The sequence below is a fragment of the Ptychodera flava genome, chromosome 14 (assembly GCF_041260155.1).
Source record: "Ptychodera flava strain L36383 chromosome 14, AS_Pfla_20210202, whole genome shotgun sequence".
Classification (NCBI taxonomy): domain Eukaryota; kingdom Metazoa; phylum Hemichordata; class Enteropneusta; family Ptychoderidae; genus Ptychodera; species Ptychodera flava.
In genome coordinates, this window is record NC_091941.1 from 37811861 (window position 1) to 37839038 (window position 27178).

A 27178-nucleotide genomic window follows, 5' to 3' on the forward strand; every position below is an offset into this window, starting at 1 on the left:
CCGCCCACTTTCTCCTGTAGACTTTGGAAAAAAAACCTGCTTGCGGGGGTTCCCACTCTATGCAACTCCATGCCTTTGTTTTCTTGACACACGGGTGACCTTAGGGGAGAGTTCTCATTCACAAATGACCTGAGCTGAGTGGGACAGCTTTCACATTATGAAGTACTCAATGATGGCAAAATGACCAAGAAAAGAGACTTGTGTCCTGTATTGCACCAAGCTACATTTCATTACCCTGTCAGGCAATTTCTGCTATCCAACACAGTTGTTTATATCATACTTTGTTCATATATTCATATGATATGAGTCATATAATATGACTAACCTCTCTATTTTTGTTTGACTCATTTATGAACACAATTTTGGGACGAAAAAATTATTAATTTAAAATTCAATGTTTGGCCTGAAAACATACTCTTTGCTTTTCACAAGAAAAATATCCAAGCCATCAATACACATAGGCATTGTGTATTTTTTACACGCCAACACTCCTGTCTGATATACCAGTCTCAGAGAATACTTGGCATCACATAAAGCATGTACTTGACAGATCTGATTGTAACAAACCAGACAGACTCTTGTTCAACTTTCATATGGAGTTAGACATATACATGTATTTGTACAATGAATGTTAAGCGAGAGTAGCCTTGGTTGGTTTGTGTAATATCTTTTGTATGTCACACAGAGAATGATGGAAAAAACCAACAATCTTAAGATAGCGGTAAAGGCTATTTTTGCACCAATTCTTTTCTCAGAGTTAATGTCAAGTTTCAAGTGTTAGAATCAAGATATTTAGTTCAAATTTCAGGATAACTCTCTTACTTAATACTTTCTCCAACAAATATAAAAATTGTATATTTGCAGCCATGATTTTGAAATATGACACCAATCAATATTAAAATTTAATTTTTCATATTTTTTTTACATATTTGAATTAATAATATTTGGATAGTATTAATATTACCAAATTAGTTATAAATATGTTGACACTATTAATTGTAAGATTTGTACGGCAGGATTTGTAGATAAAATTTGTTTTATGATTTTACATGGGTTTACATATCAAAAAATCATTAAAAATTCTTTCAAATTTCAAAATGTGATTTTTCAAAAAGTACTTCAAATACAGGAAAATTGTGCCGTACAAATCTTATCTGTGACCTTGTTAATAGGCTGTAAAAATTCCATGTCTATATCTCATTTCAAAGGTTGGATTAAATTGGCATAAAATTATGTAGGAAAACTGTTATTCTGTCAAAAATGTTGAAAACAAGCCATATTTGCACCCCTCTTTTGAAGTCACAGAGCAGTCTTTTTGGTTAATCTCACTTTTGACACCTCTTTGACACTCAAAGAATCTAAAAATGCATTTACAATAGCAGTCACGCATTCTGAATGCAAGCACTGCCTTGTCAAACTTTCCTGAAAAACAGTAAAAAATGACTTTCCCTTTTCAAACATTTTTTTAAAAGCTAGGGGACCTCTACCATAGTTAATACACTAAGGAATCCCCAACTTCCTCTTATTTGGTCAGTTTTTCAGAAGTTTCAACGGGCTATAACTCTGCAATGCCTTTGACCCCAAATGTCTAGTTTTTTTATTCCACAGAGAATGTTGACTACTTTTGTGTTTTAATAGTTTTATTGAAGTTTATAACTGACGCTCTAGCCTTTACCGCCACCTTAACTACTTCTTGTCCTTTGTCAGTACAATTGTATGTCAACTCAAATATTTTGACCACTCAGTAAGCATACCTGGCTTTCTATCCAGAAAAGCAAATTTGTAAAGTTGCAGTGCTGCAGTATTGCATAATTTAGTTGACAGGTGAGCAAAATTGTAACATAATTTTCAGTTTCGAAGGAGAGGGTTGCTTCTGTTTTCTTTGCCAGTATGTGTCACAACCCTGAACTTTTCAAGTTCACTAATGCTATAACCAGTTCATGTTTTATTGACTTGCAAAAATACAACTGTTTCGGTTTACTGCCAGATGGCACCATCACTACCCATAAATATACACCTTTTAATACTAAAAATAAATTTTTCTTTTGTCCTCTTCTTCCTGTATATTTGTTTCAATACCCTATCAGAATGGAATCTGAATGGGTGACCTTCATGATTCTGAAATACTATGGGTTGGCTAATTTGCATGATAATACAGAATTTACATATATGTAAATGTTTGAAATACAATTTTTTTATGATTATTGGTATATACTTATGTCCACTTGATTGAGGGGTTTGCCTTGCTTCTTCCCTCCTAGAATGTAATGGATATGTGTCCTAAAGTTCATGGTATACATGTATACACTAGAATATTGCAAAAGTTTTTAAAGTCTATGACCCTAGCACAGTAGCAACGCATATATGTTGTAAAAAGGTTTGGCGGATTAACATTGCACTCGTATACTTTATGGAGAACTTGAAAAGGGCCTTTAATAACCAAACTACAAAGAGAAACATTGTATCATGTCACATGATCACAGTGACATTAGCAGGACTCAAGCTGAGCAGTGCATGTAGCTATCAACATATCAATCTATTGACGCCTCTGTACAGATACACAGCCAGGCATGTAGCTACTTGAAATATTCCTCATATAATGTCTTAGTATGGGTACATAGTAGTCTCTCATTATATATCTGTACGTCTTCACCAAACTTGACTACAATACCTGAAGAAGGGTCCTGTCTTACATGCATTGACAATGTGATTGTATACATGACTGATTGTTAGCAGAGAACACTGCTGATGTACAAATAATGAATCAGAGGACTCTTTGCAGTTTTATTGTTTGCATCTTCTAAATCTCCAAATTGAAATTGAAATACGGCAGAAATGACTGAACAAAAGGGAAAAAAGCTGCTCATTTTGATAAAAGAACACATTTTGGTATTCAACAATGAAAGAAACTCTATACAACAAATACGCTTGGGATCTCTTTTTGTTTTTATTGTCATTTTTTACAAATCAGATGAAAAACAACCGGACGCTTCACAAGCAGTCGTTTATTTGAACAGTTTCACTACAAAGGGAGTCAAAACTGTCGCCGATATAGTACCTTTTTGTACTCATTGTTAGGACTAAAATCTCACGGCAGTTGGACTATTTAAATGTAGAAAGGAGTGGAGAACGATAGCAGCCATTGTTCAATAAGTATCTTCACCAAGGACACATTCTGTAAATCGTTTGTATTGTCTTCTATTCTTGTAGGGGGTCTATGTTCAAGTTGAGTTCAGGAATATGTAAACACAGTTTATATCTCATGAAATCTAATCAGGAATTTAGGTTAGCCGTGAAATATTTGTCCTATCAACCAAATACTTGTACATGTCTTGACATTCCTGCAATTTGTCTAATTTAATAAGATCTTGCAAAATTTGCTGAGGTGATGCAGGCAGCTATTATGACTCTTCAAATTATGTCAAAGAAGAATGACATATATTTTCACTACAAGTGTTCCAGTATCTGTTTTTTTTCTGAGAATGTTAAGGGGAAACAACAGAACTTGTATCAGCTTTGTACTTGAATGACTAAAGTTGACAATCGAGTCAAACTTCAGAGCTCATTATCTGATATATATGCAAGATGCAAGAGTAAAATGTCCTTCTGAATTTGGCAAGGTTATTTGCTGGCTGATATTTTGAGATTGCCTAGGGAAGGGATCTGTGAGAATGTCAAAATTATTTTTCACAAATATTGTCGAGCACAACACAAGATTTTACTTGCTTAAGATTTTTATCCTGCAAAAAGAAAATTAGTGGGCTTAACCATATATATTTTATGCATCTTGGTGACAAACAGTTGATCAAACCCTAACAATATGCAAGACAATACTGGACAACAACCTCATACAGTAAATTTTAATTACCAAACTGCAAGAAAACGCTCTTGAAGAAAGACCCCAGGAGTTTGCTTGATTATGTTCTGTACCTGGGACACAGCTATCTTCAAATACGTACACCTTCATACTAGTCTTCATGTATGCATGCAGCTTGTCTACATGATAAAATGAGGACAGCTGATCAAAAGCATAGCTTTGTGTCTTTGTAAACTCACGAATTGTTAAAATATTACAGTATAAAGTGTGTACAACTCAAACTGGCATTCAAAGAATTCCTCCCATGAAACATTTAACGGATCAATATTTCGAATTCCTAAAACTGCAAAACCACCATTTTTTTTCTCATATGCAACAAACTGCAAAGTTTTGGTAATAGGAAAAAATGCTTATGATAATGAGGCTAACAGAAAGCTCCACCCACAGACGCTAAAGCCATGGTTACTCAATGGCAAAGTCATTCATCAAGACCAAGCTTCAGATTCCATTGCTGTGTTGTGTTGTACCGCCAATCTAACCAAACTGCTTCTGGCACTGCTCCAAATTTTTTGAATCTTATCAGGTTTTGTAATGGAGGCGGGCATACTTTGTGTTGCACCAGCTGAGCTATGGAAGTCAGCGTAAAGCATTTTAGGTCAGCTGGTTGAATGCTTACTCAGATTGGGACCACCGAAACCTTTTCCAAGGTGATGGGAGTTCAAAGTCATTAGTAGAGCTAGACAATTCCATTCATCACACATGGAGAACACAATCACAGTAGCGCTATGGTATTGTAAACACAACTCACTGATTGTGCCAATGTCAGCAAACCAAGCATGCAGACGACAGAACTCAAAACCAGACTACAAAATCTGCACTCTCAATAGGGTGGTAAATTGGGCACACTTAAAAACCAACCCCACATCATAGGCATACATTCAATGAATAAAGCTAGTATATGAGTGATACATATATGCCTAATTCTGAATAACACTATTCTGTGAATATCATGGCCTATAAACACTGTGAATATCATAGCCTATAAGCCCACACCATTTGAATTTTACTAGTGATGCCATTCACAAGCAGGTGTCACTTTCAGAAATGGGCAACCAGTAGAAAAGTATTAGATATTTTTTAGCTTTCATACTGTGTGGCTGTTAAGCAAATATTCTTCAGCCAGTGTGGGTTGCTGCTATGGGAGAACACTCCGCCAAGCCCTTTTACTAATACCTTGAATAAGCTATAGATTAACCGAGGCATGTCAGGACAAAACACAGTAAAGCTTCCTGCAGTTTAAAAAGCTGTACATCTCTCAGAATCAAGACGTAACCCATATCAGCATAGCAAACATGGCAAGATCTCAACAGGAGAAACTTGCCGTGCCAATGTTGTTGAATTCTATTTGAACTGGGGTCACGACAGGATACTTGAGGATTCTGATATGAAATATCCTACCTTTCAATGACAGATACTTCCCGTAGGTGTACGAGTCCGGAAATGTCTCTGCTCCAGCCATTTTACTGGCTGCTGTGCTCTCACGGTATACTTGTTACGCTCCAATAAAATACAGCTAAGATAATATGACTGTGGTTACCACATCGGAGAGTTTACGGGCATCAAAGAAAATCCTTGTGCAATATCATTGCATAAATGAATACATTGTTCCACCGTGGGATTGTGAATTTGGATGATACAGGCCGTGGAGTCCGATGCTTTACAGTCTTTGCTGGGTGTTAAAGTCAGAGCCTTGTGACTATAGCGTCCAGCCTAAGGTGGCACTTATTCAAATAATGAGGCTGCTTAAAACAAACTCTTCAGGGGTAACCCTTGGCACACTGTCAAATTTCTGTACTCCACTTAAACCACGCTGATACTCGCTTTTAGGTTAGATAAGACATTATTTGGAGTGTATGACAGATGACCATACACATTTGACATCCAGCTACAAGGAAAGCCCCACCTTATCACTGATAGACCCGGCCATAGCGGGTGTGGTAAGGGGTTCCCTTTTACAGGCCATATTGAGTTACAATATAAGGAACCACTGAAGTTGTGGGTTTAATCACTCAACCATGACTGAGAATGACTGACTGCAACCTACTCTCTGATAGCAATGTGTGTAAAACATGTAACATAAATGATCTGATGAAAATTATAAAATAGATATACAATATACTTAATGGTACGCTTTGAGTTGAAAAAAAAAAAAACACTATTGCACTCTAAATGTTAAGATAGCTGGCTCTAAGTCTTTGTATCTTCAAGGGTTTTACAAAGGGTTTCACGTTGATCCCTTCAAGACAATGGAGAGCTAAATTAAGTGGAGTTGTTGTGAAGAAAGGCAAGTCACGTAAGGCACAAGGGGCCACAGACTCAAATCAGACGTTAATAGTATATGCTGGCTAGGAATTAATGCTCATGTGTGTTATATGTACAGTACACCATAACACGTACATGTAGTCACACAAAATCAAAAATTCAAATTATCATGTCCTATATGACCATGCATCTCTGACACTACAGAAGAGGACAGAGTAAGATACAACTCTAAACATTACCAATGATGCAGGTCCTGTGAAATGATAGGAATGCATCACCTCTTCTGCCAACCACCTGTGATTCCATAATATACAAACAGACACAAACCTAGAATAACCACCAACATGTATAAACATTTTATCATAAATGGTCGGATTAACAGCTAGCTTACACAAAACTTTAACAGTCACATGTCAAATTGCATAATTACTGTGAGGGACGATGTCCACTTCAATATGGATACTCTCTCGGCAGATCGTCCATGTAGCCGACACGAACACGAAGTGTCTGTTACCGGCTACCAAAAACTATGAAAAATAGTAAAGAATGAGCTACAAAATCACTATCAGTTTTAAGTTGCAGTTAGAATAAGTCTGTGCCTTTGTAAAAATTACTATAAAAATAGTAGAAAGTGAAGAACCAGCTGAAAGTTAGTTGAGGAGACCTTGACCGCATATCATTTGCATCTCATTGTCGGCTACATGGACTGTGTGCCACTCTCTCACTACGGTTACTAGAAACACTATGGTTACCAACTGTACAAACAAACCCCCCAAACGCTGGGTCACTGTGTCAAACCAGTAAAGATGTATTCCTTCCTTTGTCTTCTACTCTTGAATGGAATAAAAAATAGATACATTTTCTCAAACAAGTTTTGTTTTGCTTTGCTTTTTGTTGAAATTGCCTGTTCAAAAGATTATGCAAGATTAAATTCCTCGATAATGAAATGCTATGTCAGACATTGGAAACCATGTGAAAGAGCCTACAGAGTACAGGGTACATATACATGTAGATATAGTGTTACAAAAAGACAAGTCCATTCTAGAATTCACCATCATCCGCTCACACTGTCATTAGTTCAACTACAGTCTCCACTTGATTTTTAGGGAGCATCAAGCTGTCAAGCAAATTGTGTTTGCTGTATCTAACAATGACTTTTCATCACTTATTAAATTGAAGCCTCCACATGACTATAGTGGAATCATTTTCAACTGACAAATCTCTTGAACTTTGAAGTATCTGTTTAATTCATTTTGGCAACAATCAACCAACTGGTTTGATGAAATCCATTGTGCTGAGCTAAAGACACTGTCCAAGTTAAATTGAGCCTTTTGAATCCATCAATTACATAACAAGGTTGTCAGATAGATCGGGTCCAAGCAACGGCAGACAGCCGAGAAAAATCAGGCATTGTGGCGACCTAATCAAGGTCTGAAAGTTCATTGCTCCATTATCGTGCTTGACTTGGTGCATACATGTCCCTTCAGCAGAATGAAGCTGACATTGTAATGAATATACAGATTGAGAATTTGAAAAAGAAATCATGGAGAGTGGTCAATCTGAGTACTATCATCAATGCAACCCTTACTTTCTTTTCCAACCAGGCAAAAATATCAATGTTCAATCTCTTATCGTGTCATGAATCCTTTATTTTTCAGAGCTTCATCAAGTGTTGTTGTTGAGAGCAGTAAGTGGAAATATTACTTGCCAACTATTCACACGGAATTCCGTCGCTTTTTTCAATCTCTAAGAAAAGTCTGATTACAATAATAGGTTTGCTACTTATTATAACCTAACTCCACACACAACATCGGCAACTGGAGACAGAAATTGATATAAATTTGTCTTTCCTGACTGTTTTTTGATACAGCCTGTGGTTCCATCCTTTGACCATATGATTTCATAGTTTCAATCATAACATCTGTGTTAACGAACTACCACTTTCATCTTTCCTGTACATGTAACATCTGAAAGTCTTGTTAAACAGTTTGGAAACACATTAATTTTTGTATACTAGTAACAACTTTTTCAAAGTACAAGATAAATTATGAGACAAACTATACCACTCACAAACTGTACATGTATGTACCTCAGTTACCTCAACTCTGCAAAAACACTACTTATATGCTTACTAAAATTGCCGCAATACTTAAATGACCGCTGAAAAATTTGTGTCCTCAGCCAAAGTATTTTAAATATCTACTTTAACTCTAATCCTTTATGCTTGTTCCAAAGCGGTTTTGGAGTAAAGAATGTATTTACACAATAGATTGTGTAAATACACTCTAGATTGGTCAATCTGAGTACGAACATCAATGCAACCCTTACTTTCTTTTCTAACCAGGCAAAAATATCAATATTCTATTTTATTTCGTTTTTTGTTGTTTTTATTTCGTTTTTCACCGATGTTGTGTGTGTAGTTATATTATAATTAGTAGCAAACCTATAATTGTATCAATATCTAGAGTGTAGTTACACAATCTATTTACACATTGTGTAAATAGTTTCTTCCATCTGATGCAAAACACCTGTTTTAAAAAATATTTCTCACTGGGCACGCAACTTGTATTCACTCCCACATTTCCACATTTGTCATTATGTAGTGTCATTTGGAATAGGTGACTTTTGAAAGACATATTTCTTTGTCGGAGATGTTGAATAATTACACGTAGCTCTTGTGTTGATGACCATGAACCAAGAATGCAAATTCCTGTTCTCCCACAAACACAGGTATCTCCATTCAAACAAATGACATTTTTGTTTCAATAATGTTACACTTTATCGGGTGGCTCAGGACACGGCTACTTGAAACCTGTCAACAAGCCCTGACCTGGAAAAAAACACCTCTGAATTTACCAATACATATTTACCACTCGTAAAAGACATTTTAACCACAGGCATGAAGGTCATGCTCTCTTTTATGCCAGGACTCGTAGAATACTCCAAAATCTAACAATTTATGACTATAAACTATACAAACAACATTAGCCACTACAGTAGCCGCAGATCTCTCTAACACTATACCTTACCTTGTCTCCTCAACATTTGCCACAGGGTGATATTGCCTGAACCACCATATTTGCTCGCTGGAGGAATGCGGATCCTCCGTTCAACACCCCTCCCAGCAGCTAACTTTGAAAATCGTTTTTTGGGTGGGGAGTACATCTAGGCGATGTTGACAGACATGTTTTGCTGATTCTTATGGCCCTGTCATGACTACTACTATTACAACTACATGTGCATGCAAATAATACCGGGATTCAAAAACAATTTACAGTCGTCTTAAATTTCCAATCCCTATTGTATATTTTCCCCTTCAAGTCACTCTGTCTTGGAGACAGTAAAGTCTGCGTTGAAGGCACTGCACTGTGCACTGTGATGCTTCATTTACTCAAGGAATTGGGTTAAATCAAACATTAAACATCTGAGGTATTTGTATTGATTTTTTTTTAAACTATGCTTTCAGTGGGATTCATCTGAGCTAAACTGAATAATCAATCATGTAGGGCAAATCATGGCATTTCTCAAAGTATATATGGCAGGTTATATAAGTTACTTGTTTTGTGTTGTTTGCGGTAATTGAACCTGATAAGCAAGTATAGCTTCATTCAGCAGTGTAATCTATTCCACAAGTTTTGAGTTTCTGCTGTGCTGCAAATGGTCACCAGCCAAGCGCCTTAAAGTGCGCCCTCACAGTCCTATATCTTAAAGATGACTGCTACTGTTTTAAAAAATAATTCTTTCTGCATTTTAAAAGTTAAAAGGTGACGGCTAACGCTTTCATGTGAAACGTGAAGAACCAGAAACCAACATGATATCATAATTACACTTTACGAGCATGAGTTTTACTGAAGAAGATGAACATGACCCTTGATCCTTACACTGACCAAGTTCCATGCAAAATAATGACCAGAAATACACGCATTACAAATGCTGTTCAGTACAATCCTTTAAAAAAAAATCCAATACGTTAGTACCTGTTGATCAATACTACACAAAACAGGAAACATATGATTGATTTGTATGAATCTCATTAGTTCAGGTAATTAAATGCAACAGGTATCACTGAAGGATCAAATTAGCATTGTAAAATATCTAATTGCATAATGAGGCGACACCAATTCCATGGTAATTATTGATTTCACAGGTACATGTATCTGTGTGGCGACATATTCAAGAACAGCCCTTTGCCTGTGGAAGCAACTTTGTCTTCTGTATATCCGTGTAATACACAATATAAAAGTAAACGTATCTACCATATACCACTATCAAAATCTTCCAGAGTTTCAAAAACAAAATTGGAATATAACATTTAGAAAGAAAGTATGCAAAAATTTGGAATGATATAATTATGGCACATTTATCATGGAAGAATTTTTTTTAAAAAGCCAGCAGCCACAATTTCTGTATTTATGTACGTTATCACTGTTGCATTCATAACATTATAGCTTGTCACATACATTGAATACTATATCCAAAGCGTGATGTATGTGAGATGATGGACTTTGCTTTTATTTCTGTATTTCACAATAAGTATCTCAAACTTTAATTGCATTAGCACAATGCAATGGATTAATGTTTTGCACATGGATCTTTCCCATTTAGCCACCAGTATCCATACAACCAGACACCAGTATCCATACAACCAGACACCAGTATCCATACAACCAGACACCAGTATCCATACAATCAGCTGAAGATTGCAATCTGTTTCAGCCATGATGTACATGTATGGCCCAGTGAATCAAAAAGTGATCAATGCACAGTGTCATATCTCCTTCAAAATACACTAACTGAGTGAGGAAGGATATACGAAAACTTAATATTCATTTTTATTTACACAGGAAGATATCTGAACACCCAAACATATTTTTTGGTTTCACTTTCATCATTTCCATACAAGGTCAAATGGCAACAAAAAGTACAAGTAATTTTAATACCGTGAAGTCATTGACTCAGGTGAATGACTCACTTCTGATAATAGAGTGAGATCTACATATATCTACATTTTGACAGGATGCTGGTACTTAGAATACTGTCACTTTGGTGGTACAGGGTGGAGCTAATATTCTGAGTGCCCAGAAATACCTGGGGTTGAGTTCTGGTGATGTGATATGATTTTAATATCAAAGATTAATAGCCTCGGTCAGAAATCCCCTTTAATCACCATCACTGTGTTACCATGGCTAAACACAAAGTCATAACCCATGGCAACGACAACATTGCCTGTCAGAACACTGTAATGATGGAAGACCAGAAGTAAACAGTGGTTTATGATCACATCACATTGAAGACAGACTGAATCAGAAACTGCGCTGATTTCAACTGCAATGCATCAAAGTCTTTGCATTATAGTAGGACAATGAGGGTAATGCTGTGAACCATAAAACACAATGATAAAATATGAAAGTAGGTCATGCACAGAGCTACAAAGGAAACATCTCTTAAATTAACCCTGTGTACATTTTATCTGATATTTCACATCATTTTTTATTGTCAGCCGTGCAAGTCAGATAGCATACAACACAATAGAGCATTGTTGTACATCACATTGTAGATCTGCAGATCTAGAAAGTCAATCCTTGTTCAATCACTGCAATCTACTGCCATGTTATACTGACAGGTAAATTATTCAAAGACTTTAACATGCAGATGGAAAAATATGTTCCTAGAAATTTATACGGGCTAGGCAGTGTATGATACCTGTATATGAAGCTTGTCACATCTGGCCAGTTGATTGTAAAATGATACCATTAAAAATCTGGTGTTTGCAAAATTTACAACTGATTGAAACTAGAGCCAGCAAATGGTCTGTTGAATGTAAGACTAAGTGTAAAGAACTCACTGCACTGATGGTGATGTTTCCTTTCATTTGAATTGTTATGATGTAAATTATGATATACATTATTTACTGTTTTTTGTAATGGAGGGTAAATGTGTAGGAAATCCATTTCCTTTGACTGTACAGATCTCACTTCCATCGTGCATAGAACTTTTCAGGGTTTATATATTCCATCAGTTTTTCTTCTCAGCTGATTGTTTGACTTCAGATAATGGGAATGAAAACTTCAGTGTACATATGTGTGAGTCAATGTTTTGGACATCAGGTGCCATCCATGGAAGGATCATGTAAAACAATGATAAACTGAACAACATACTCAGACTGGTATATCATGAAAGCATATCAAATACATGTGAGTCCTTGCAGAATTGTTTGTCCTACATATGTAGCTTGTAATGGCTTCAGTGACAGATATTTTGACTCTAGACTTTTTAATTACTTTTCTAATCTATGGCTTATGTGGGCTCAATTTAAAGTTTTTAGAGTAAACAGGTTTTTACAGTCTCATTTTGTAAAAATCGAAAATTCAATTTTTCCCCACAGAGATAACATAGGGATCAAATATGGGTGAATTTTAGGTAATTTTGTTTCTAAACTACCGAACTTTGCATAGTGACCCCTAATATTTATTCCTGTTTTGAAAGAGAATGGTTTGATCTTTCCTTACAGAACGTTTCTACAAAAGTTTACATGTAAGTTTTTCAATTTCACTAAGGAACATACTACCCAATTTCAATCAATAAAATAATCAGTAAATTGATAAATTGACAGGTGAAAGTAACCTGTGCTTTCATATCAAATTACACATTGCAGGTAGTACTTGTTCTTATTAGTTTGGGCAGAAGTTAAAATGCCATTCAACAGTGAAGATTTTTGTGTTTTTAATCAACAGCCTCTTGACTTGTATAAAGCCCTCAAGTGGTGGGGCATGTTCCTTTTATTGAAAGTGAACAATGCATGAACCAATCAAAATGTGATAACAAGGCAGTGTGTTGCTCATGTCAAGTATAAATAAATCTTCCAAGTTTGCTAGACCAGCTCAGTTTTGCTCTGCCATAGTGCTAATTTTATCCAAGCTACAGTATTCTTAACATGTTGGCAGTTGTCAAATACATTGTTTCCCTATCAATCATCAATTTTATTTCTCTGGAGAAACAAAAAATAAAGAAAGTTTCAATGGATTGTTCATGTATTACCTCGTACATGACAAACTGGGGAAACATGGAAAGTTACATTGGGTTTGATACTCCGCGAATACATTTCCAAAATTACTAATCTTTTCACATATCCTCGCCATATATTGGTTTACATACTTTGTACATCTATGTGTGAATGACCTGACATTTCAGGGTACATTGTAAATGCAATATATACTAGCTGTATATATGTATTAGCTATATTCAGATGCTATTGTACAGAATATGTAGGAATCTATCGACATTACACTTTGTAAAATCACAATAGATTGCTCTGAATGAAACTCAAGGAGTGAATTACCATATCTACGGTCTACTACTTTACTTTTATTTGCAATGATAAAAATGGAAATGAAAAGGAATATATATGGACGGACAATTTTTTTTTTTTTTGTTTGGGTTTTTGCTATGGGAAGAACATTTTAAATAGAGTATAATTTTGACTTTCAAAGTCGATGTATCAAAATCTGTCAAATGTAGGTTTAAGTTTTGAAAGACAACATACATGTACATGTATATATACTTGGCACTGGAGTCAATCACAAACTCTTAAAATAGTATAGAATAACTCATAGTCAACAATCACAAAAAAAATGACTAAAAATGAAATGTTCAATTTGTGATTATGTTCAGTAACATACATTTGGCAAACAATATTTGAGTAACCATTAAAATCAGTATGGAGTGTAGTCATTCAGACAAATTGACATATCTGTCTGGTTGTTTGGAAAAAATGTGCATTTACGCTATTTACACAATATGAGAATTTTGTCAAAAGGATGAACCTTCACAATATAGGTCAACTAACCAGGTGTTATGTAGTTTTATTCTATAATGCTACAGTCTTGGGTTACTGTGTGAAGTTTAATTAACCTCTTTTATACTTTAAAATGTGATTTCACACCAACCCTGACCAAACTGACAAGGGGAAGGAAAGACCGTACTGATTTTAATAACATGTGATGCAGTCAATATATATGTGACCTAAAATCAATGACCTACACAGCCATATTGTTACTTGTTGCAGTGTTTCCGTACATACATTATACATATGTGTGTGTGTATATATAGTTTGACATAAAATACAATATTTTCACTTTTGATTCGTCTGATATGGCAAACATCCACTCCAGCAAAATGTAAATTCATGGGTATTAAGTGGTAAATAGGTCACATTGCACATTTTCATACCACTACAACAACGGTAAAAATATGGCTATATTCCTAGTCCCTTATTGTTATTGTATTCTGTCGCATTTGAATAGCATCATGTTACTGGAAGCTTTAAAATATGACAATACAATGAATTAATGATATATCTTTATTTTTTCAAAACGCTGGCTATATCATGTATATTACACCTTACTGCAAGTATAACACCTTAATAAAAGTATTCTACTTTGGTTAGTGCAACAGAATGATATGAAAACAATGCAGTGGTAACACTTGACAGAAAATATCAAAAAAGTAAGTCCTCTTATCAAAAATCTTTCTTTCGGCATAAAATTTGACGACTATATGCCATTATCCTTTTTCCGCTAGTGAGTGATTTGAGACAGCTGCATCCTGCTTGCAGTGTTTGGTAATACAATCCAGCATATCCCAGTATATAACATTAGTCTGTACGGAACTCCACCACAATGCCGGAATGTCAGCTGAGGTCACAGAGCAACTGCTGAGCTGGGAGATCTCAGGAATTTCTGATTGCTGATGGGCATCATAGGTATGCAGACCAAACAGTTAGACGATGAAGTCATATCCAATCACAAAATAAATGACAGGTATATCAAGAAAGGCACGTACATATGTACATGTGAGTGTCCTGTACAGCTTGACATATTTAAGTTCAAAGGTCAAGAAAACTGATTGCAGAAAGGCAATAGAAAGACAATGCATTGTTCTCTTTTTCATTTCTCTTTCATTGAGGATGAAGTATACATGTATCAATGAAACCTAACACTAAGCTGTTACAGAAAAATAATACACAAGGTTGACCCATATGTTGGCTCATAATGTTGCATGTACATGTAGTTCACTTTGTTGCACACAACAATGGCCAGTAAATTTTTATGGGAATTCAAGAGAAACCAAAAATGTTATAACACCATCAGTTTGTTGCTTGGCAACCTGCGGATCACATGACTACATATATCATTTTTACATCTGTTTAATGTGTGTTTGATATGTATACACATGGATCCAATCGGAGCAAAAAAACCAACAGGCACCGAGACAGCTGCAAATTTACAGTATCACAACACATGAAATTCAAGACATTGCCTGAGTAAATCATCAGATCTATATGAACACACAGCACATAGTCCATGGGATATGGTTGAATGTCTGGCATACTGCTAAGACCAATCAAGGCTGTCTCTGACAAGTAGACTGTTTTGCTGTCAATGACCTCAGTTTAAGTGCAGTCTTGGGCTTTTAGAAGAAATGATAGACTCAGGATCACAAGAGATCACTTTCACAAACTCTCAAAACCATAAATGGCCTATAAACACAGACCTATAGGTTAAAGAATCAGCAAATAGACAGATAATGTCAATTTCCCTCCAGTGAAATTTGCTTTTAGAGACCTCAAAAGGTCAATGTCACTGGAGCTGGCTTGGCGCATTTTATTCAGACATGCTATAAAAACACCACTTTTTGGGGAGCTCTTTTTAAAATATAGTGTCATCCAAATTATCACATCTTCAGTATCATTTACCATCAAATTCTTGATCTTGTCATCATTGAACACAGGTTTCTTCATCATTTATATTGTTAAAAATAATATTTTAAGTTTCTAAATGTCAGAGAAAATTCTAACAAACTGATTAATACTTGCAATGTCACAAATACTGTATGTAACTTTATGAAAAGTTTGGTACCAATAGAATACATACTGCTGAAATTGTATATTCTAACAATTATTTATTTGGATTTCATGTCAGGTGTTGTGCCATTTTGGGTTGACATAAATAGCTTGCCTGGAAACAATTACCTGTTAATCCTTTTTGACAAATGCTAACAGATACAGCTCAAATTTGCAAAAATCGGCACAGATGGTGCTCTCATGAATATATTAATGGCAGTTTTTAGAATGGTTTTGCAATGTGCAAATTAAAATGAATCACATGGTGGTCACAGTAAATGGCCGATGTGACAATGTGTGCATACATAATTACATGCAACACTGCCAATTTATGGCTGTGTACATCAGTTGCTCAAAGACAATGTGTGCATCAATGCATTCATGAATAAATGATATAGATACATCATTGTCCATTTAAACACAGATGTAAGCTCCATCATCGATGACAATTAAATTGCAATCAGGAAAAATAAATTCATGTATGTCTATGTGATACAAAAATAGAAAAAAGTAAGATTAAAAGCGGTAGTATTCAGAAACACCAGTCTCAAACAGACTGTTTCATTATGACTTGCTGTTCAAAAACACGAAGTGACCATCTCACTATGAGTTCATAGGATTGTTGGAAAGGAAATAACAGGAAACCTTACATGCTGTCCTGAAAAGCCCTCCATGCCAAAAATATCCATGTACATGTACAGTAAATGATGTTTCACCTCTATGGCATGATCAAGCCTCACTGTTCAAAATATGGCAAACTGGGAATGCTGTAAAATAACTCAATGATTACAAGCTTATCATTATTACTTTATTTATAATTTTACTTTCGTTGTAATTTTATTGGAGTAGGTAATATGCTGACTGGAAAGTTATTCAAACAATCACACAAAGTCAAGTCAAGAAAAACCCCAGACCACTGAGTGAAAAGAATAATGAAAGAGTTCAAGGCTTCAGTCAGTCTTTTCATAGATCAAAACACTTGTGAATTTCAATTTCAAATCCTTGCCTGTATCATATACACCAACTACAATTTCTGACATACCCCTTTGCTCTGTCGGTGAGAGCATGTAACGAAAAACACTACACTATTTTACTCATGTGAATTCTCTTACACCTTCAAGGATGAATTTTAGGATTTCTATGAAGAGTGTCCCTCATTCTTGTTATGAGAGCCAGTCTTCATAATGTACATGATGTACGTTATGGAGATATAAGTGCTACACAGTTATCATACAATCATCTCATAATAGGAAGACATTTCAGCAATGCCATTCCTGTGAATAATATTTATTTGATATTTGCTGCAGACCAAGTACAGCCATCATTTCTAATATCATGAATCTGCTGTGAAAAGAGATACATGTAAACTGGAGACACAATGTTATAAATGGATTAAGAATTCTACCAACTATTATTGACACAGTACACGTGGTTGTGAGCTGTATTATTTACACTTTTGAAACCTTCAATTAAGGTGAAGTACTACGAATTACGTCAAATTAAGCTGTGGTGTCATTTTCTTGAAACTTTGCACAAATATTCTAGGAAGTTGTGCAAGTGCAAAAATGAAATAAAAATGGGGGTCACCACGCTTGTTTCCATGGAAACGGACGTTAAAATGGCGTCGTTATAAATAAATAAAAATGATATAATTCACTTAAACTAAACTAAGCAATTATAAAACGCTTAGCAAATGAGTTAATTTTAATAAAAACCAAGACTTAAGATCCATATCTATCGAATGTATACTTTTCATGATGTATGTGAAGAAATTTTAACATAAATATCGATTACAAAATGACGATATCGAAATTATATCACTACATAATTTTCGAACTTTCTTCCTGTCGCTTTGAATGGTGTCATTTTGACCAAACTTGGCGAATAAACTCCTGACATAATACCATTTAGTTTACACTTTTAATAAAAGGGTGTCACCACGCTATTTTTACAATATCTCCAGGTGAATGGGTAATTTGCGCCATATAAATGGGAGAGAAATGTTAATTTTTCGCTAATATTGAATAAAAACCAGCTTCCTAGGGGGTCAAAATATGACAAGGTTATAGGTCACGTGTATTTCTAAGACACTGGGTCAAAAAATTAGGTAAAAGCGCAATTTCAACAATGACAGGTGATGTTAAATACATGCGCTACAAAATAACTCATTTGCGGCAGGCTGGAGTTAAATCTGCGCAGAAACGTTCTACAGCGTGTGCGCGTCCGAATTCGTCGCCCTTTACCTTAATGCTACAAATACACCCTTTATTAAATATAACATTTAATCTAGAATTTGATGTTTTGTTTGAAAATTATTAATACCTCAAGAGTTATTTTTCCACTGTTGTATCAAGACAATCCAAACTGATGCATGGTTAGATAACAGACTGGAAGTTCACGAAGTAAACATACCTCAGTAAATTGTAAAAGGTGTGCCTTATATGTGAATATTACATTTGTTTTTTAAATTTCTAGACAAACAATTTTCATAAGTAAGACAGGCCAAAAGTCACCATAAAGCTGTCCATATTCCCAAATTATTTGGCATAAAAATGGCAGGCACTATTCTTTTGCTGAATATTGTTTTTTAATTACTTTGATTGAAGTGAAGTCAATCATTAACAGGACTCTCTGTGTCATACTTCTCTAACTCTAAGACTTGTTAGTGGTCTGATTACAGTAAAATTTAATTTGATTATTATGTTTCCTCATAATTTGATATAATTACTGCATGTGGCATGTATGTAGCTCAAACAGTACTTTCTAATTGTCCATGACAGTATACAATGTGTATTGTATATTCTATCATTAAATAATAATTGTTGACCATTCCTATATCATTATTAGAAAGGTGACAAGCTATTGATACTTACATGTAGGGCTCATGACTCAGCATTTATGATTAGTTTTCTGTATACAGTTGCTTCTTTTTTGAGACAAACATAGCAAAGTATTGTGCATGAAGATGTTCTGGATGAGCAAAATTAAAGCAATTTACCTTTGTAAATAGACTTTTTGAGACTTATGTTTCTTTTATTGCAAATTGCTGATTACAATTCATTAACAAAAATGTCATATCACATTATACTCCAATTATTCTGTTAATGACCTCTGACCTAATGTATATAATATCTGTCTGTCTGTCTGTCTAACTTACAATGGCTTAATGTATCTCAACAAACACATCTTCATCATAGAAGAACATACATGTATGCCAGGCATAGCACGTAATACCACTGACACTTCAGTACCAACCTAATCCAATCTCAGGAAGATAAACAATGTGGAGCTTTACTGTTTTAAATTTTTTAGATGAATTTCATTTTATAACACAAACATAACATTGATTTTCCATAGCACACTTTTGCTCTAAAAATGTCCTGTTTTAAGAGATAGCAGTTTGAATTATCATGATGAAAAACAGTCAGATACACTAAAATAATCTACTTTACAAACTACAATAAGGCTGATAAGGCATGGCAGGTTTCATTATAACAAAGCAGAAATAGAATTTGCAATGTATCAACATAAAATGATACATATTTTCTATGACTGACACAGTAAATTGATATGATTCTTGAGGGGCACACAGTAACAGATAAATGAATTTGAATTTCAAGATTCCAAAAGCGATGTGTTCATATCTTCTTTAACAACCAATTTCATTAATGGATGACCTCACAAACAATCATGACATTTAACGTTTCCGCAATGTTCAGAATTGTGCCAGTCTTAATGACTTAAAACCTAATTAACTGCAACGTGAATTTTCCGTTTCGTTAAACATTCACCAAGGTGAATAATTACCATTTCCTGAGTCACTGTCTTTTCCAAATTGTAACACAGCTGTCTATCAGGGCCAAGAAGAATTAAAATAAACAAAAGATTACATCATGTGTGGGAAAATTTGGAAAATTACATTTTTTTTTAACAAGAGGCAACTTCCCTGGGCCAGACAAACAGTGCACTATGATATACTGGTAATACTCTCTATACAATTAGTATCTCAATTTATGCTGTATTAGTTTTCACACTACTGCATGTTCAAATCATGAAAGGAGACTGTCATGAGAAAAGTGAAAATGCAAGAGATTCCTGGTACATGTAACCCATAATATTCAGTAACATTCTAACATTTTGATGGTCATCTAATCGTTTCATTCAAATTTGAGTTACAAATTACAAAGAAATGCAAAGCCACAGAGCTGGTAACATACAGTGTCTTTATGCTGTATTTTATAATGTCACACTTCATGTAATGTGACTGTCGTACAGGTGACATCACTGACATGTTGATTTCTTTCATACCTAACTGCCTTGAGTACCGAGGGTTACTAATAATACAAATGCTTGCAGACCCTGAAGGACTGGGTTCTTCAATACAATGTACTGCACTTTAATACAATGCACGTGTGGATAAAAATAAACTTTTAGAGAGCTGCAAATGACTTGTGTACACTGGGGCATGGACAGGAATCAAGGGGTAAAGAACATAAATTAAAACCTTTCAGGGTTCTTTTTGTGAAGTTTTTGACAATGAGTGAGTCTTGCTATGAAGGGAAATAAAGAAGCACTATTTCATGCAATGATTGATCACTGTAGCCAGCAGTGTACATGTACGTTGGTCTTGTCTGGTCCCTGCTAGGAATACTTTGTAAATGCTTCAAATACCTCCATTGCACCATGAATAAACCATCAACAAGATATCCTGCTCTTATTTAACATCAGAGCCTCAAGAATTTTGTGTCATCATGAATTTCACCTTCTTTAATAATGATAATGCTTCAGTGACTTGAACTTGAAGGTGATGATTTACATGCACAGCTACAAGATGGTCAAGAAGGGAATCTCTTTCACCAAACCTGACTGAGATGTATTTCATAGCATCTTCCAATTGTCATCTTGTACTTCAGAAGTAATATTGAACCAGTCACATTTTATGTTTACACCTTCAATGTTGGTTAAGTTCAAAATGCCAATGGCACTTTAAATACAAAACAGCAATACAATAATGAACATCTCACAGCTAGATTTTTCTTTGCCCAATGCTGGTCATCGATTTGTGTTGTCTGATATTATTGTTCTCTTCCTTCATTTGTTTTACTGTTTCTGTCTGTCTTGTACATGTAAGGGCTATCTAAGTCCACTACTCTGAGATTTGCATCTGTTACACTCTAAACTTCAGGTCTAGCCATCTGATATCATGATAGACGTGTACTAAGTTTAGCCAATCACCTATATCTACAACTGTACAAGATGTGCTGATTAAATGTGCTACCTTGATCTTCATGCAGAGATCAGTAAGAACCTTGAACTCTGTAAAGCGTGAAATGAAGACATGAACCCATTGTCAGATTCAGCACATGCAACCTTACAATACACAACCAGTGATACAGAAAAGAACAGAGAATAGTCACAATGGAATATACGGTTGATGAAGTTTGACAGCGTCAGTTTTCATAATTCAGCAATTGTGTTGAAAAGATAAACATATGCACTGTTATCTTTGTTGTCATGGCAAGAAATCAAACTTCAGTGTACACAGTAGTTATGGCAACCTTTTTCTCATTCAGAATCAAGGCCGGAAGCTCCAGTGAGTTGAGTTGACAAACAGAGTGACTCCCATAAACCAGGATGACTGCAATTCACCTAGGCAAGTAGCCAGCATCCATGAACATTTATGCCAACAGTGCCAAGCAACAGAGGCAAACAGTTGACAAGTCTAGACAGGTTTAGATACAGAACAAGCTGATGTGTTGATTCAATTATCTTCTATCTCCTCATCTACCTACCAAGCTGCTGTCCTACCACTTACCTAATTCCTTGTGTACACATTCTGATCCTCTCAAGGTGATAAGTAAAATACTACAGATTTGAAAATTATTTTGCCAGGTAGCGTATGAAGTACATGTATACAGATTTTGTAAAAGCAAAGTATAAGTGTATGAAGTGTAGTTTTCTTTCTGTTAACTTTCAAATTTGTGAGCTTTGTTGATAACAATACAGCTGCCAAGGTTAACCAACAACAATGAAGAACAATGGTACATGTAGGTATACTTGACAAAACCTGCCTTTTACTTTCATGGATCTTGCCAAGTCTGATATCACTCCGACAATAACTGAGGATGGACGACTAAACAGCAACCAAGCTATTGCTGGAACTGCAGCCATAGCTGACTTTTGTTACAAGGTGTTTTGCCAGGGCAGCTCAGATTAAGAAGAAAGTTTTAAAAGCATTCAAGGATGAAAATACACTGGCATGTGTGGATACACCTGACTTGAACCCTGGGCATGGTACATGTACATAGCTAAAGGGCATACACTGTACCATAAGTGTGATGGCAGCTCCAAGTCAGCTACTTGTACTGAGCAGGTTAACATAATGGATTTTAGTACTTACTGGTTATGGCCATTTAAACTTTCTCTTTTGGAAAGAAGACTTTGCTATTGAGAAAATCTTAAGATATGATCTTTCCAGTAATTTTAAAGATATTTTGTATTTTGGGATGTACAAGTATTTTTGTATTTGAATTTTAAGACCCTTTATTTCCAATGGGATGTTGAACTACGAAAGAAAATCTGCATTCCAAAAAAAGTGTGTTTGTGAATGACCCTGACAACTCTGATCTGTTTCCTTAATCTGGATCAGTTTTAAAGCCCTGACCGTAAAAAGCGGACACACACATACTGTACTGATGCATCAGTTTACAGGGCTTTACTGTAAGGAAATATAATATGTTTGATAAAAAAAACATGTGCAAGTTAGACTGGTTGTTTTCTATGTCCACTCTGTGGAGAGGCATGTAACAATCTGGTATCAATTTTCTACTTGTCCTTCCAGTTGGTAACTTTGTCCTGAGAATTATCTTTGGACATCACAACCACTGGTGACCTGGGTTGAAAGTCAAACTCCTAAAACTGTTTTTCATGAAACAACCAAAACCAGTTCATACACTTCTGGTAAACACTGGAATTTAATTTTGGCTTCATTCCAAGCCATACCGGCTTACCACTGAAAATTTGCAAGCAACAGAGCCTAGTCCTGGGGGACAAGACATTTGTTGCAGACGAGCATTATGGTTATCTGAGCTGAGCTGGAACACAGTATGACAACACTGCAATAAGTCACCATTCCTTTCTGCTTGCTGATATTTGCAACTTAATGCTGCCATTGGAAAACAGTATACTTTCTGTGTATTTAAACATGAACTTGACAAACACAATTTGGTATAAATTCTTGACATCAAATTATGCAGTTCTGTAAAATTTAAAGTCTGATAACTATGTGTTGGACATTTATTAGTCTACAAACAATAAAATTCGTGTTTTGCGAAAAAACATTGTTGCGGCCGATAATAAATTAGACTCTTTTCAACTGCAACTGTCATTTGTCTATTCTTTACAGGGACTGATGACTGTGTATTACGCATGACTTCAGTGACACTGTCCAGATTCTGACATTCATAAGCCCTTTGATTCCACAAGCCTCACTGTAATGGCATGCTATCAGGTTCTCTCTGTAAAATATTTGTGAAGGGTATGGCATACAGATATGCTATTTGATTCAAGAAAATTATTTTCAATGAAGTCACATTTAATTTTTTCTCAACCACTAGCTCTTCTACATTTTTCCAAAGTACAATGAATTAACTGTGTCCAGTTTTAATTTGTCTATGATTCTGAATCATCCAAAATCTGTTTCCCAACATAACTTTACAGGAATTTCGGACAAAAAGAATTTTGCACCCACAACCAAGGCAACACTAAAAATATGAAGACTTCTCTGCTCCACTTCTCCATTATCATTTTATTGCCTTTCATTTTATTTTATTGCCAAACGATAAATATGTAGTATTGTACATGTGAAAATCTGGATATACAGGTATATGGAGCCTGGGTGAACAAACGTTTAGACATTTCGGGTATTTTTCAATTACTTGTGAATATACACCATTTAACTGATAAGAGAGGCCATCATGTATTGTGGTGTGTTGCTGCATGTCAAGAAGGTGGGTTTATTTGTTGGACTTCTGCCAAATGGAGTGTGATAACACCAATGTTTTATACGGTTTTGGTTTACTGATCTCCCCCAGGCGCTTTGTTGCCAAGAGAGCAATACCTGACACAGAGATCTACTCTACCTGTTTTGAAATGTGACAAGGAGAGCAATTAAACAGTCAGCTAAACACAGCCTACATAACTATTGTACAATTGTGATGTGGATTTTGGGTCCTATTTCAAAGAACAATGTGGTTCATACCAGATCCCTTAACAGGTTTGTACTGGTTCCAGATGACTGCCCAAGTAATGACCACAAGTAAAAAATGCAAATGTCTAAGCTAGATAAAAGACATGATTAAATCTTAAATGATATACTTTTCATATTACAGCAAATCAGGAAAAGTGCACCAACCTGCACACTTATATTCCTATCACCTAATAAAACTGTTAACCTTTGATTGTCCAAAGTTTACAAGTGACCGTGAAATCAGACAAAGCTATTCAAGGGGTCATAGAGGTCATTTAGCCTGACAATCACAGTATTTGTCATTACATTATTGAATTGACCTTCACCATAACTACTCCAAGTCTTCAAAAATGATAAAAATATACCATATATATAAACACTTAGCAAACTGTTGAAGATTTGCTGACCCATAGATACCGTAACATTTTATGGACTCAGCTGCTATAAAGCTTTCCTGACAATAACGTTACTGAGAAGGCATTGATGTCTTGCAGAAGAATAGAACCATGACACACCTAGGTGTATGGACGCAGTATAACTGAACGCGTCCACCATTCATGCAGTCATTCCTTTCATGCAGAATCAAACAATGCAACAAACGACGGTTACAAATGAACACTGCTTTTTGAATTTGTCGAGAAGTGGCGTTGATATTCAAATAAAGCCCTTCTCCTGGGTGCATGAGTTTGTTACTTACAATATTTGCTCACTAAATGACAAAGACACTCTAAGCTAACACATCTTTTTTCTTTTCTGGCCTTGTAATTGTGATATGTTCCGCGTCCACGAGAAGTTAAAAGTCTGTGCCGCTTTCACAACACAGTCGGTTTTCAGTGTGAGGTACTGGTGAGGTACTAAAACAAATATAAATGTAGGAAATCTTGATCTTCAAAACATTATTTCCATCATCACCCACTTCTATAATGACAACAGCTGTGTTTTTACATCATATTTGTATAGGTATAATCCCTGCAGTCTAATATCTATAACAGAGTCTGAGAAAATTCCACTTACTTGCCAGTTTCTGTATGGTTGTAGCAATCCTACTGTCTGAACTTGGCTCATAGTATCTTCGTCCGGAAGCCATTGTGGTGTATACACAAGTTTTTTGACTGTATTGAAAGATGTCAGGTGATTTTCAAATATGTTCTGAACAGTTCAAACTCCTCATGAAAAGTTTTTAGCTATATTCTAAGAAGTTTCCTTTTTTCCCCAAACATCAAGAGTCTATAACTACAAAATGTCTATGCTGGGTACTGGTTACATGTAGTCCCTCTTTTTCTTGAGTCCTTACATATAATCTAGTCCATCAGTTGTGATCTAAAATCTGGGAAGGAAGGAAAAAAAGGTAGTTGATTAAGGAATGCACTCAGACAGTAGCACATTAATCATTACTGTTGATGGGCAATGAGGTTAACCTTTGACCTGAGGGCTGTTGTAACCTTCCTAAGCCCTACCATGACTACTATTTGCTGTTTCAAATAGCAGACCAATTGATTGCAAAGTCTAATTATAATTAATAAGGTAAATTAGTTTAAGTAATTTGCAGTTCTTGAAAGCGCCACATTTTTTAAACTTTCGTTTCTCCTACAGGAACATATAGTACCATGATTTCACTGGTACATCATCGCTGGAAGAGAAGCGAGCAGCACCAAAAGCAGCCATTATTAGTACGGTTGTTAATCGATATTAAAAGCCTGTTGCATGGTTATCGATGGCATGTTCACTAATGATGTTGAGTGTTTTTTGGCGGTGGTCAAATTTGAAGGATCCGCGCTTACGCGCTTCGTCCATATGGAAATAAAGAATCTGAACGATTGACCAAAATATTGCAAATGCGAAAATACAAAGCTTATCAAAAATGTGCACAGTTGACACTTGCAATTTTAAGCATGCATATATGATGTACTTGTATGTAACCCAAAGTGACCCGAGCCGGCGTCGCGGGTTCACACATAACTAAAAGCCAAATTCTACCACCAGAATAACACGACAGGGATTTCCCTAATTTGTACATGTATGTCAATTTGCGAGTTACCTTCATACGATTTTACGACCGAGTAGACTGCGGCTGTCACATCGGCGATTCGATTCGATCAGTCCTTGCAGCGATATCCAGATACTCTCGCGACGGGCTAGATGCGTTTTAGTAATTACAACTATGCAATCTTTGCTAGTGTATTCGTTAATTATGTAACAAGCGTGGTATCCATGGAAATAAAAGGTGAAACAGCAACTATGTTTTATGCTTGTTAAGTGTTCGTAACTGGGGATGTGTATCTCTTCAAGAGCGTTACGTTTTCAAATACATACAACATGGCGTCAAGCTAGTAGATCCGTTGCTGGTATGTTGGCCAGCCAGTAATCCAGTATTGTATAGGAACTACCATCAACGGGAGAACCACTGTAATATATCGTCTTTCACAAATCGCAAGCTATCGCGTTCAACGAGATGTGCGAGGACACAAAAACCACTGACATGTATACATATACCGAAATTGGGTAATACCCTCGAAACAAAGACGAACAAAGCCCTGCGAAAGACAATACTGCTCACAATGCTGAGATATACACAACAATACACGTTGTATACACCGCAGTCTGAAATGATCCGGTGTAAGCTTACTCTATATCATGTATATAGCGAGAAGCGACTATGAATGAAAACAACGGATCGAATATGTGCTAAAAACCTTCGATCGTGTTACGACAAACGTACACGCTCGTGAAGATGTAAGAAATTTCTTCTAACCTTGTACAATCTTCAGTCCCATTTCGATTATCAAGTTCCTAATCACTGTAAAATTACCGATGATTATTCCGTTCCGGCGTGCATCACGGTACACGCTCGCGTTTGTTTAGTTTCAGTGCACTGACACTGACGCTTCGC

General features: G+C 35.7%; 1 protein-coding gene across 1 annotated transcript in view; it reads right to left on the reverse strand.

The window, feature by feature from the left end:
- Positions 1-27178, reverse strand: part of LOC139148851 (calmin-like) — a 44585-nt gene extending 17407 nt beyond the window's left edge. Inside the window, exons 1-2 of the mRNA XM_070720280.1 lie at positions 27041-27178; positions 25303-25615 (exon numbers count right to left, since the gene is read on the reverse strand). Coding sequence (XP_070576381.1) covers positions 25303-25375 — 73 coding nt within the window. The 5' untranslated portion in view covers positions 25376-25615; positions 27041-27178. The remainder of the gene's footprint in view (positions 1-25302; positions 25616-27040) is intronic.